This window comes from Mizuhopecten yessoensis, unplaced genomic scaffold (assembly GCF_002113885.1).
Source record: "Mizuhopecten yessoensis strain PY_sf001 unplaced genomic scaffold, ASM211388v2 scaffold2091, whole genome shotgun sequence".
Taxonomy (NCBI): Eukaryota; Metazoa; Mollusca; class Bivalvia; order Pectinida; family Pectinidae; genus Mizuhopecten; species Mizuhopecten yessoensis.
Genome location: NW_018404373.1, coordinates 292065 through 307237, shown reverse-complemented (window position 1 = coordinate 307237; position 15173 = coordinate 292065). Strand labels below are relative to the sequence as shown.

Below are 15173 nucleotides of genomic sequence, written 5' to 3'. Positions count from 1 at the left end.
TATATAACACGTCTCTGATAATATCATATACACAGACACGTCTATCTGACACGTCTCTGATAATATCATATAATATATACAGACACGTCTATATAACACGTCTCTGATAATATAATATAATATACACAGACACGTCTATATGGCACGTCTCTGACACTATTATATAATATGTACAGACACGTCTATATAACACGTCTCTGATAATATAATATAATATACACAGACACGTCTATATGGCACGTCTCTGATAATATCATATGATATATACAGACACGTCTATATAGCATGTCTCTGATAATATAATATCATATACACAGACACGTCTATATAACACGTCTCTGATAATATCATATAATATACACAGACACGTCTATATAACACGTCTCTGATAGTATAATATAATATAAACAGACACGTCTATATGGCACGTGTCTGATAATATCATATAATATACACAGACACGTCTATATGTAACGTCTCTGATAATATCATATAATATACACAGACACATCTATATGTTACGTCTCTGATAATATCATATAATATACACAGACCCGTCTATATAACACGTATCTGATAATATTATATAATATACACAGACACGTCTATATAACACGTCTCTGATAATATCATATAATATACACAGACACATCTATATGGTACGGCTCTGATAATATCATATAATATACACAGACACGTCTATATAACTCGTCTCTGATAATATAATATAATATACACAGACACGTCTATATAACACGTCTCTGATATTATCATATAATATACACAGACACGTCTATATGGCACGTCTCTGATAATATCATATAATATATACAGACACGTCTGTATAACACTTCTCTGATAATATTATATAATATATAGAGACACGTCTATATAACACGTCTCTGATTATATAATGTACACAGACACATCTATATGGCACGTCTCTGATAATATCATATAATATGTACAGACACGTCTATATAACACGTCTCTGATAATATGATATAATATACACACAAACATTTGGTCTCCTTTTGCTGCTAAAGACTCAACTAGTTTAATACCCATTGTATCTATTGACAAACCCACATCCTTCGAAACAATCAAAGATATAGTATCATGATGATTTATCGTTAAATTATATATTATATTGTATCTTTTAATATTTTTCGTACATTTAAAGCATAAATTATTCATATATTGCATTAAATTTTGAAGTTGTAAAACCTGTATACTGACGGTGATAATACAATCTGTTGATGAAGTGAATTATTTATGCACATCTTGGGAAGCGATCAATATTCTCACATATATGATTTGTTGTATGCATGTCCATATCGTCCATGGCTTCTTTTCCAAATAAACAAATTAAAAGCAAGTCTTTTGATAAAAAATCGAGTTCAAACAATATCAATAATTTTTCTGTTGTTATAACCGATAAAATACAGAGGCTTTACTAACATGATTTATGTATGATTTGTCCTTCACTGCAGAACTTTAAATGACACTTGTGGTTAGAATCTCAATCGATGCTAGATCAATAATGGTGAATCGATATATCTGCGTGGCAATGAGGTAATGTTGTTTTTATCCAGCCTTACTTAATAGCAGTAATACTGAATTTACGCAACAATGCTATCTATCTTCAGCATTTTAAAATTCATTCCGTCAATGTTTTAAGCAGCCCATGAACACACAAACGTATATACAATAAAGGGACACTGTGTACATCTATTTGGGTACCTGTATTTAATAAGATTGAATGTTCTTTGATACATTAAGCTTAACTAAGAGCATGTGCAGCGACTCGTGTTACTTACCTCACAGGTTCAAGGTATCAAAGTGTCGCATATCTACCTGTAAAATACCTGTAAAATACCTGTGTATACAGGTGTGGATTTCATTTAAATTAAACAACTTTTTTTATATAACCTAGTATTTGATTAAACATATTTCCATTCAAAAAGACAACCCAAAACCTGATATTATATTCAGTTACCCTTCAGTAGAGATGTACGAGAGATGTTCCATTTCTATAGGTAAACATGTATTTAGTAAGTTTCTTCTTTTCAATAGATGTGTATGTATTGAGTTTCTTTTCTATTGAGTTGCCTTGAAGCGGTTTCGTATTGTTAAGTTTGTTTTTTTTTAGTTACCTTTAAGCGGATGTGCATGCATTAAGTTTCCTTTCTGCTGAGGTAGATTTAAAAAATGTGTATTGTTTTATTTTCTTCGACTTACCTTTAAGCGAATGTTTGTGTATTAAGTTTCCTTTCTGCTGAGGTAGATTTAAAAAATGTGTATTTTTTTATTTTCTTCGAGTTACCTTTAAGCGAATGTATGTGCATTAAGTTTCCTTTCTGCTGAGATAGATTTAAACAATGTGTATTGTTTCATTTTCTTCGAGTTATCTTTAAGCGAATGTATGTATAATCAGTTTCCATTCTGTCGAGTTACCTTTAAGGGAGTTGAACGCATTGAGTTGCACTTTAGAAGTGCAGTTGATGTGAATGTATTGAGTTACGTTTCAGCAGATATGCATGTATTGAGTTTCTTTAAATAGAGAAATGTGTATGTGTTGAGTTAACTTCTAGTAGTGGTGACTATATTGAGTTTCCTTTCAGTAGAGGTGTATATATTGAGTTTCCTTTCAGTAGAGGTATTTATATTGAATTTACTTTCAGGAGAGGTTGTATTGAGTTTCCTTTCAGTAGAGGTGTGTGTATTGAGTTTACTTTCAGTACAGGTGTATATATTGAGTTTCCTTTCAGTACCGGTGTATAGTGAGTTTCCTTTCAGTAGTGGTGAATATATTGAGTTTCGTTTCAGAAGTGGTGTATGAATTGGGTTTCATTTCAGTAGAGGTATGTGTATTGGGTTTCCTTTCAGTATTCGTGTATGTTTTGAGTTTACTTTCAGTAGAGGTGTATGTATTGAGTTTCCTTTCAGTAGAGGTTTATGTATTGAGTTTCCTTTCAGTAGTGGTGTTTGTATTGAGTTTACTTTCAGTATAGGTGCATATTGAGTTTCCTTTCAGTAGAGGTATATGTATTGAGTTGCATGTTAGAGAATATGTATTATTGAGTTTCCCTGTTGTAGATATATATGTATATGAAGCTATTTTGTTATAATTGTATTTGGAACGTCAACGAGTAAGACTTATAAATGTGTCTTATCGCCCTCCCTAATCTATCATTTTGATAAATCACTACGTCAAATTATTTTCGTTACTCGTTAAAAAGTTAAGAAAAAAAAAGAAATGTACTCTATAAACGCGTTAACCCCACTGCGAGCAAAGTGTCCACGTACAATTGGAAAAAAGCTACGTCATATTTTTGTGTTCGTGTTTTCCTGGGCAGAGTGTGAAAAGAAACCGCAGATATGTCCCTCAGCTTATCTAGGAGAGAGGAAGTATGCTCATCAAACCCCCATTACAGAGTATTATCTCGGTAGAATGTATATGAGATTGTCGCGCATCGATTCAAACAAGTGTTAATTTATTAATACTCAACACAATATTTTAATATACAAGACCTAGCAAGCAGAAAGTTAGACATGCACTTGAGTGTACCTATACAAAACTCAATCACACTGCACTGTACAGCTGTTACGTCCTCCTTGCACTCGTCGGTGAACAACTTGTTGAACCAGAATGGCGTAAAACCTCTTGATGATATGAATTCTAAAAATTAGAATAGTTCTAGTTCAATTAAATTAATAATGAGTCAAGTTTATATCTTATGAACCACGTTATTACTAATTTATGATTTCTCTAGCACAGTGAGTATAAAGATTTTGATATGTTAAATAAATCTCAAGTACAGATTAATTTGTTTGTGTTCGGAACTCTCTTATTTGATAGTTTCTTTTTCTTCAAAAATAAATGTCGTTCCCTGATTATTGACGTTTCCTCCTACCTCGTTCACGCGTGTTTGTTCGACGTAATCACTCCAGACTCTTTACCATCGTTTTGACATCTTTAAAAGACTTCAAACAAACTTAATCACCTATGAAAATAGTCAATTTGTCAATTTTTATGAAGTTCAAAAGTATTTCTTAAAAAGCTACGTATTTATCTAAAATGACATCTCTCCAAATCATAACCTAACAGTAACGCTGATTATCTGTTGTCCGTCATCTTTTCTGATGTTCTGTCTGTATCATATACACGACACGATAATATTTATTTTAAGTCGTATAATGCAAGAAAGCAAACATGCTCATTAGAGTTATTTTCGCGACAAATTGAAGAATAGAAAGCATCGATATCTGATTGGCTGTCGAAATCAGTGACATAATTGGCAGGGTTTTAGATGTTTCTATGAAATACAACCTTTAGGCCACATGTATTTGAATGTTTTTTGTTGTGTTGTTAGCTGTTTCTTAATTGTTTATCAGAGGTAGAGAAGAACAATTCTTTACCTCATTATCACTATAGAGGTATCATTACACCAGAGTCGTTCATTTAGAAGTTAGCTTGTTGCTCAATTATATTAGATTTGTTTTATCAATTAAACACGACACGACATTTTCTTCAAATAGCCTGATATCATTTAAACCGTTTGTTGTCCGATTGATATAAGAAAAAGCTGGTCTTATTCTCCTTGTACTTATTCAAGAGCCTTCATGTGAATCTTTCCTTTTTTCAAATTTATCCCTTTTGAGATCGATTAACGATTTTGTTGTTCTTCGATATTCCCTTGTAACACTTGCTCTTTAAAACACTCATTTCAATTTTACTGGTTAATTGTTTACTTTGAAACATTAATGTTACTGCCAGTAAATTTGCTCTTTTGAAAACCTCCTATTGACTGTCATACAATTCTAACCTTTGAAACATTCGTTTGACTGTAACAAACCTGTTCCATTTTGCACACTCGTTTTACTGAGATAACTGTCTCGTATGAAACAGTCGTGTTATTGTCAGTATCATTCTCCATGTAAAAGCACTGCTATGTTTGTTACTTAAGTCAACTTTACTTTGGACATATGTTTAGTATATGCCATCTGGCCGACAAGTCGGTAATCTGTAAACCAATCGATCATCTGCTGACCAGATGACCAGCAGCTGATACAGTCACGTAACATGTGTGTAGTGGTGTACGTGACGAGGTCTGTCACACTGTCGGAATGCGAGTAGATGTGTTTCTATTATCTCTAACACTGAAGTAACGATAAACATGAATGGCCGACACAACAAACATGAAACCGTGTGGCAGTCTCGAATATTTTGACCTATAACAGATAGAACATTTAACACATTATGCCACGACGTAATTATGACGTCATAATGCAGGTGTTTTGTTTCCTGTTCAGTAAATGTCAACTGAATGCACAAGTAATATTGTACATTAGTGTATATTAGAATATGTTTCTTTTGGTTTCAGGGTCCAAACCAAAGATGCATTCAGGTTCGGTTCGAAGCCATCTGACCAGTGCTATGAGTTATAATTCAGGTAAGGGAATCTGCCTTCTTTATATATATATATCGGTTATACAACTAGATTTCTAGAGCGCATTGTGACATGTAAGAGATTAAGCTATTCACTTTACCGGAAGTAATACATATCGTTGCGCGATGCACGAATGTTAATATCGTTAGCCCTCCAAGCTCGTGCATGGTTCTGTCCGTCATTCTGTCAATGGCTGACGGCGACATGCAAATAGCTACAGTAAACAAAATCAGTGAGTGACTTTGTCATTATAAAGTTGAATGAAAAGTGAGTCGACCTACGTAATTGAACGCTATCGATATTGGTACAACTTTTACCGTTTTCCATGATAGTTCAAATTCAACACCACAGATATTAAATGTTACTTGGTTTTTGACACAGCCAGTATTGGTGGGTTCATTTTCGAAAAAAAGGTGTGGATTTAACATGACTTTTTTTCTAAAGATAAAACAATAAACTCAGTGTCGTCACATCCGGGTTTTTTCGGCAACGATGAGTACCCTCAAGGTTACCCATATCACAGGTTATGAAAATGTTGTTTATTTCTATAAATTAGTGCGCAGATAACAACAAAATGCATTGTCTTGTGGATATGAAATTCACTCCTCATCTATCAAAACAATTAGTATCCAATGACAAGAAAACAGCAGGGGACCGCTGTGGCCAAGTGGTTAAGGCGTCTGACGTCTACAATCACTAGCCCTCCACCACTGGGTCACGAGTTCGATGCCTACGTGGGGAAGTCGCCAGGTACTGGCCGCTGGCCGGTGGCTTTTCTCCGGGCACTCAAGTTGTCCCCAACCAAAAACAACTGTCACGTCTTTAACTGGCCATAGCTGTTAATAGGACGTAAATCACAAACAAGAAACAACAACATCCGAAATTGCCTATTATGAACTCCTCTATGAAAGTTGTCGACCTACGTCATTTGATCGGGTTTTCATAGACATCTACTGCAATCATCATTCACTCTAAAAACTCACAGAAAAAATTGCTTTGTAGAAGAAAAAAACCACAAATGTTTATATATCGACATCCTTGCAGGGAAAATGCACAACTTTAACTTGATATACCCTTCAAACATTTTCTGATCATGTCCAATATATATATATTGATTTTGCTGCGTCAAGTTAGTCTGATTCGGCTAATAACATTTATATTTACTAGCGTGTAAACTGACATTAGCACGGTAAGATTAACAGGTAGTGACGCTGCCAAGACACACCACTTGTATATGTTGAAGAAAAGAAAAATTCGTAATGGGTGTAGCAGACCAATTCTGATCAATGACCTTTGGCCATCCACTCCAACGTTCCATAGCTGTCGCCTAGACGATCATGCAGTGGTATACAGCAGGCCAATATTTTCCCAGTGTCCCATTACTTGTGGCGATGAAGATGCTAAGTGTTTTACTGTTTGAACTGATCTAGATGATCATGCTGTCAGTTTCTACTCGGTGTATTTGTGGTGTTTCATTCGGTTTTTCAACGCGGTGTAGGTCTAGTTAACCTTCGTCTAAAATCTTAAAATCTACACTGTGCATTACATTTCTCTGAAGCAAGTGACGCTTCTGCTCTTATCTACAGACTCAGAAAATACAGAAAACGGTTTTGGAAACTTTATCGGGTACTTTCCTTGACGTTTATTGCATGTAAGTCGATCCCATTACATTAATGTACATACATTGTCTTTGGTTCGTATCGAAGTGCAATCTTAGCTGGTCGTTTTCCGTACGAGTATTCGAATTCGCCTTGACTTATCCTTCTTTCGTCTGTGAGCTGGGAATATACATAAAGAAACACAATCGCAAAATCTCCGGAACGTAGCCATACGACAAATACTGATCACTGCCCGTACGCTTGAAACACTACATACCACAAAGTTTGATGAGAAATTCCGATACCGATAGGAACGTTATCTAAATAGGCTTGCAAATGACTAGGTTGAGATTATAGGGTTTTGTAGAGTAAGAGCTCTCGTGATCAATTTTCTGTTTCGTTATCTATGTTGTCTCTATCAAATAGATCGAGAACGCCTTGTTATCTTCCCGTCTTCAAGAAAATCTCGAGTTTTGAAAATTTACAACCTACAAATGGAATAAGTCTGCTCTGCAGCAGTTAGATAGTCGTACCCAGCAGTTAGATAGTCGTACCCAGCAGTTAGATAGTCGTACCCAGCAGTTAGGTAGTCGTACCCAGCAGTTAGATAGTCGTACCCAACAGTTAGATAGTCGTACCCAGCAGTTAGGTAGGCGTACCCAGCAGTTAGGTAGTCGTACCCAGCAGTTAGGTAGTCGTACCCAGCATTTAGATAGTCGTACCCAGCACTTAGGGAGTCGTACCCAGCATTTAGATAGTCGTACCCAGCATTTAGATAGTCGTACCCAGCAGTTAGGTAGTCGTACCCAGCTGTTAGGTAGTCGTACCCAGCAGTGTGATAGTCGTACCCAGCAGTTAGGTAGTCGTACCCAGCTGTTAGGTAGTCGTACCCAGCAGTGTGATAGTCGTACCCAGCAGTTAGGTAGTCGTACCCAGCCGTTAGATAGTCGTACCCAGCACTTAGGTAGTCGTACCCAGCAGTTAGATAGTCGTAACCAGCAGTTAGATAGTCGTACCCAGCAGTTAGGTAGTCGGACCCAGCAGTTAGATAGTCGTACCCAGCAGTTAGGTAGTCGGACCCAGCAGTTAGATAGTCGTACCCAGCATTTAGATAGTCGTACCCAGAAGTTAGATAGTCGTACCCAGCAGTTAGGGAGTCGTACCCAGCAGTGTGATAGTCGTACCCAGCAGTTAGGTAGTCGGACCCAGCAGTTAGATAGTCGTACCCAGCAGTTAGGTAGTCGTCCCCAGCAGTTAGATAGTCGTACCCAGCATCTAGATAGTCGTACCCAGCAGTTAGATAGTCGTACCCAACAGTTAGATAGTCGTACCCAGCAGTTAGGTAGGCGTACCCAGCAGTTAGGTAGTCGTACCCAGCAGTTAGATAGTCGTTCCCAGCAGTGTGATAGTCGTACCCAGCAGTTAGATAGTCGTACCCAACAGTTAGATAGTCGTACCCAGCAGTTAGGTAGGCGTACCCAGCAGTTAGGTAGTCGTACCCAGCAGTGTGCTAGTCGTACCCAGCAGTTAGATAGTCGTACCCAACAGTTAGATAGTCGTACCCAGAAGTTAGGTAGTCGTACCCAGCAGTTAGATAGTCGTACCCAGCAGTTAGGTAGTCGTACCCAGCAGTTAGGCAGTCGTACCCAAGCGCCGCGATCAGTACGGAAGTGTATACGTATGGAACGCCAAATTAACATATATTTAAATAACTGCACATATCTTCAATTCCATTGAGGGATCAAATCGTCATATTTGAACATATCTTTAATTAAATTGTACCTATCTTCAATGGAATTGTACCTATCTTCAATTAATTGAAGATAGGTGCAATCATTTTGATATATGTTAATATGGCGTTCCATAAAAGTGTTAGTCCGAATAGTTTGGCTCCCTGGATAAAAAAAAATCGCAAAAACGAAATTCCGGATGAATGAAACACGAAGGAAAAATCAGTAAGCATTACAATCTGATTAAAATCATCTGTTAAGTGGCCTGAACGTAGTACAAAGTTAACGAATCCATGCAACATAGAATTATAGTCAGTTTGTTAATACCAAGTTATGGAATATGAACGCTAGGAACTATATCAGAACTGTCGAAGTCCGGATTAGTGATGTTTGTAGCTTCCGAATATTTATATCGATACCTGAATGAAAAAAATATTAAAACAGAAAAGAAAGGTCTTTGTTTTGACTACCGTTCGAGAAACTCTCCATTGCGTTATGGACCACTGGCATGGGGACACATTTAAAACATATGGAAGAGTTTTTCGTAACAAAAACTGAAAGCAGAACAAATCTATATGCAATCCTTGAATTTAAATAAAAAGGATCACTATTGTCTTTATATAGAGGAAACACAGAAACACTTTTCCTGGCAACTTCCAAATAATTCAGTCTGAAAAAAATATTTAACTTGATCGTTACATAACTTGGTAAAATTTTAAATACAATTTTAACTGAATTTAACAATACAACTTGACTCCATTTTATATAATTTTGTACAAATTGACTCCATTTTATATAATTTTGTACAACTTGACTCCATTTTATATAACTTTGTACAACTTGACTCCATTTTATATAATTTTGTACAACATGATTCCATTTTATATAATTTTGTACTGTACATCTTGATTCCATTTTATACAAGTTGTGCAGCTTGATTTCACTTGATAATACCTATACACTTTATATAACCGTTACAACCTGATACCACCGGTACAATACGGGTTTAATCCGCAATACACCTGAAGACTTGCGCCAGCCGGTTTGGACGTTTGGAAATAAAACATGCATTCGAGGCCATGTTCTCGGATTAACACGACCATATTACTACTACACGTCTAAACCCATTAGTATCTAGTCCTGACTTGGCCTTAACATAAACGCGATATGATAAGAGAATGCGGGGGTCATGTCAATGCTATATTATATTCCCTGAACAACAATGCCAAGATCGTACGGTTGATATAATATCTAAAGGTACCTAAAACGAAGAAAAATCACTTATATCCTTCACCTTATATATATATCCAAGTGTTTTGATTTAATATCTGTCTTCATTACTGAATATTGATATATTAAAGGGACGCCTCAACGTCCGCGGACATATACTCTTTATACCGTATAAACTGTTCAAAATATCTTTGAGGGGTAAAATGATTGAGATGTTAGATCTGGAGCATCCGATTTCATTTTCTTTGTTTTCCTTCTATGCTGGAACATTCGGTTCCATTTCCGGTTTGTTGAGTTTGATGCCTGGAACATCTGGTTCCATTTCCGGTTTGTTGACTTTGATGCCTGGAACTTCGATTTCATTCTCTTTGTTGACCTTTGATCCTGGAGCATACGATTTCATTTCCGGTTTTTTGAGTTTGATGCCTGGAACATCCGATTCCATTTCCGGTTTGTTGACCATCGATGCCATGCTTTTATCTGGTACCCTTTCAATATTATGCGGTAATCATATTTGGTGCAAGTGTACACAATGGAAAGTATCAAACGTTGATAGTTTTGTTATAGCTAAACCTTAAGACTTCAATATTCTGACAACCATTTTATTATGCCGTGTTTAATTCTGTGTCCGTTGCGGACGGGTTTAATCAGAGACAAGATGAATAAAGCTGTAAAATCAAGTCATTTCGAACAAGTTCAGTTCAGACTGATTGAAACAAATATATCGCATCGCAAGAAGTCCAAACAAGATATTTCTAACTGAGTCGTGTTAAAACATTATAAAAGTTACTTTGTATACAGATTCCTTGGTTACCATGTCAGAGTGTCCCGCCATTTTATATCATCGTCCCAGAAACGCTTGTCTCTGTCGCCCTCAATGCTGAACGTCAATAATTGAACTCATTGAAGTCGTAACCTTTCACATGTACGAATCAGTGAGCTAGCCGGGCCACATGAGTGGGCAGTAATTCATCGTTAGTTAAGTTAACTCTATAGGAAAGGGATATCAGGTGGCATGGCGATATGACTTTGGTTCGTGAGAAAATATCGTTTGTAGAAGTCAAAGTGCTCGTTACCTTGGTTCACGGACCGAGACGTGATCTAACACAATAAAAATGTAGGGTAGACGATTTAGACCACAGGTCAGTTAAAGTATGTATACCAGTTACGTCATTTGTAGCGACTGAGGAAAACAACATGCATCTGGATTAATGATATCGTTTACCCCATTACGTCACTGAGCTGAGGAGTATGTCGACCGCAGCAGCAGTCAGACCAATGACCTTTCGTTCAGTGTCCTAGCACGTCGCACTATTTACCTTGTCACGGTGATAATCGCACATTGACGAGAATACTCGTACAAAAGCTAATGTGTCGTCTGTTATAGATTAGAATGTAGGTGATTAAGACTGTGAACACTTTACCTATTCAGCGAGTTACTCCACCTTACCCTCCAAACGATATCGGGACGAATACGTTTTGCCCATTTGAGCGTATTATAAAATACCGGTCAATACTCTTCATGACAGAGGACAAACTGTGAAAAGTCCCGCGACATACTTTAACCGGCCTTCAGAAGTCTGGAGTTATCGAACGAGTGGACAAAACAAGGTTGTTTCTGGTGTACTTTTCATTAGTTCTATGTAGGAGGAAGCTATAGGGTCCCGGAGTGGTGTGTATTCAGTGGACGTAGAACTCGTGCCGTGTAAGTCTTGGCCTGCTGGCATGTGTAAACACGGAGCCGTTGGAACACTTACATTGTCGAAAGCAACGGTGACGTATATATGCACTGAAGAAGTAGAAGATTTCGAGCCGAGTGAAAAAACCCTTATTCTAGCAGAACCGGTGTGTACATTTGTATGCGTGAGCCGACACACTAGGGAAAATTTGAACTTGTGTATATGTAAATGTATCCATACACTCGTGCCTACATGCCTAGAGGTATACACCGTATAGACTTAAAATTCGTGTTGACAATATCAGAGAGGTCAGTCGAGAAACAGACCACGGTTACCGACCGGCTGTTTAACCACGGACTCGCTCCTCCGAACAAGAAATCGATCCGTGTTCCTACTCCAAACAAATGGGTATCTGTAAACGGCCCGGATAGGTTAACAAACGCCCCATGGAGTGCTTCAATGGGCGATTTTCAAGAGCTACTGGAGAAACTATTGGATCATGAAAAGGACATATTGTTGTATTGCTTTCACTTCTGTTACCAACTGTATTAGGGGTTGATCGAGACGGCGGAACTGTTAGTACATTACGGAAAGTGACCGTTAATGTTTTTTACCTGATGCATTGTGTTACCTGGATCTCATTAGATTTCTACAGTAAAGATAATGACACTTTAACTGGTGGAAATGAGTAGGAATGGTTTTCATTGATGCTAAAACTTTGGGATATACGGGCTACGTCAATGAGCGGGATATACAATAGCTTATATCTGGACAGGTGTGAAAGCCAGCAGAATGACAGGTGAGTTTTACGTGTGTGTGTTAACGTCATTGATCTGTTTCCATGGTAATGATCGATGCTTGTCATATACAAAAATCCTTCCAGGATATGCGTTAGTGATCCCCAGGGATATTGATGAGATGAGCCTGCTATCAGCGTTTTTGGACGAGAAATGACAGGTGTTATTATTTATATAAATATGATAGTTGAAAGGCCGACAAAATTATCTGAACCTCTATCTTAGCTTACTTATGAGAAGATAATTTTGTCATTATCATAACAACAACGACGACAGTGTAAAATATAAATATATACAATTGCGCAGAATCGTCGATTCAAGGTTTCATACAAATAGTCTAAACAAGATACACGGAGAAAGGTTCGCTAACGATTTCTCCCCACAAAGACCTTCTGGTCTTGTTACATTTTACTTTAGTGTCACTGCTTTGGAAACGTTGTTCTGAACAATATCATTGTATAAAAAATAGTTTGGAATGCGATGTTATTTTCATTAAACTTACTCGGACACATTGTAAATCGGAAGAAAGCTTGTGTAACAACACTTTCTGGTAAAAACAAATTTAAGGAAAATATAGTACGTGATTTGTATGCTGACTATGCTTCGTATTTCTTACGAATGGCTCCGTTTCACATTACCGGTGTACAGCGATAGACGTAATTATGTGGGTTCGCTCTGTTTCATTACGCACCAAGCTTGCATGCACAACAATAGTTGCCACATTATACCCAAATACATACACCTTGTTTGTTACGTCCGTAATCGCTGGCAATACTCTTCAATTTACACAAGTTCCCTTGAAGATCTGCAAGATAAACGCCACAAACAAGACATGTATATATCGCCGAACACAAAAAAGAACTCTTGACTCGAACCACGATTGTAATCGGCTGAAAATAAAATCAGATAAACATGTACACTTTCTTGTTTAACCTATTTGTGGTGTAGGTCGGTATAAATGTTGTTGTGTAGATCATATGATGGAAAACGTTACAGATTCCGGGCTGAACACAAAATACCCGCGTATCATGTGATTAAGCTGACAATGCTTTGAGTGCTATACGGCTCTAATTAGAGGAATCAGTGTTGTTAGTGTTACGTTGTGCGGTGATGATTCAGTCAGAATACCCGTATTGATCGCTTATTGACACACCTGTAATTATACAGGTAAATACACATATATCTGTTGAGAACACGACAAGGTTTTCAAATCAATTACTAAATAGTGGAAGTTTTGTTTGATCAATATCCATACGGACATACCATCCCTGAAATGCAAATGTTGAGATTTGAAAAGACAGTGACTAGTAATTCTAAACGCTTTCCTATTTAAATAAAAATAAAAAATACTCATGTAGCTTTTAGAATATTACATTGGTAAACATTTCCCCTATAATACTCCAATTTGCTGATCCTTTTTCGCAATGACGGTAGTCTCAGGTTTTATAGATGAACACATAGCCTACTCGAGCTCTGTATGTATACTGGAGACATTCATTGAAATGGGTTCCCTGCTAATGGTCCTCCACGGTAGGGAAGAACAGGTTTGTGATACGTACAGCGGTCCTGTATAATGCTATGTAATGAAATAACCTATACCTGCGCCTTTTCCTAACGATCTAGGGTAATGTGAATTCAAGATATGTTTAAACATCCCGCCGAGCTCCCTTTAAGCCATCTCATATGAACACAGTACAAGTAGCCCTGATATTTGATATGTGTGTATGTGCGTATTTTTTAAAATATTTTAATGTAAGTTATCCTACATACATGTACGAAAATAAAAACGGTTCAACATAGATTTCCCCATGTATCCAGGTTCCGCAGTACGATATCCCCTATATACAGGTTCCGTAGTACGATATATTTTGTATCCAGGTTTCGCAATACGATGTCCCCTGTATCCAGGTTCCGCAGTATGATTTCCCCTATATACAGGTGCCGTAGTACGATATCCCCTGTATCCAGGTTCCGCAGTACGATTTCCCCTGTATCCAGGTTCCGTAGTACGATATCCCCTATATACAGGTTCCGCAGTACGATATCCCCTATATACAGGTTCCGCAGTACGATTTCCCCTGTATCCAGGTTCCGCAGTATGATTTCCCCTATATACAGGTTCCGCAGTACGATATCCCCTATATACAGGATCCGCAGTACGATATCCCCTATATACAGGATCCGCAGTACGATATCCCCTATATACAGGATCCGCAGTACGATATCCCCTATATACAGGTTCCGCAGTACGATATCCCCTATATACAGGATCCGCAGTACGATATCCCCTATATACAGGTTCCGTAGTCCGATATCCCCTGTTTCCAGGTTCCGCAGTACGATTTCCCCTGTTTACAGGTTCCGTAGTACGATATCTCCTGTTTACAGGTTCCGCAGTATGATTTCCCCTATATACTACTTTCGCAGCATATACACGTGCTTTCAAGTATATCTCAAACGTATGTGCAATATATGTGAAATATTGCAATATGATTCGAGAAATCGGCCAGCGCTCGTGTAACCTGGAAAACGTGTTTTATATTAAGTGTTATTTACATGTAATTGTATACGGAAGTTTTGAAAGCATTGTTTTGGTCAAATCACAAACACGATTTCAAACAAAGCTAGACTTGTATTGGCGCTAGGATTTTAATTCGAACCGACGTTGCTGCAAGTAATTGTCAAT

At 37.4% G+C, this 15173-nt stretch overlaps 1 protein-coding gene across 4 annotated transcripts in view; it reads left to right on the top strand.

Annotated features, from left to right (window-relative positions):
- LOC110445147 (probable 3',5'-cyclic phosphodiesterase pde-5) overlaps positions 1 to 15173 on the top strand; it is a 107865-nt gene that overhangs the window by 44852 nt on the left and 47840 nt on the right. For 3 of the 4 annotated variants that reach the window (XM_021489574.1, XM_021489572.1, XM_021489573.1), the window contains one exon: positions 5388 to 5456. In XM_021489574.1, coding sequence (XP_021345249.1) covers positions 5388 to 5456 — 69 coding nt within the window. Of the gene's footprint in view, positions 1 to 5387; positions 5457 to 11292; positions 12490 to 15173 lie in introns of those variants that run through there. The other variant, XM_021489575.1, reaches the window with a different exon arrangement.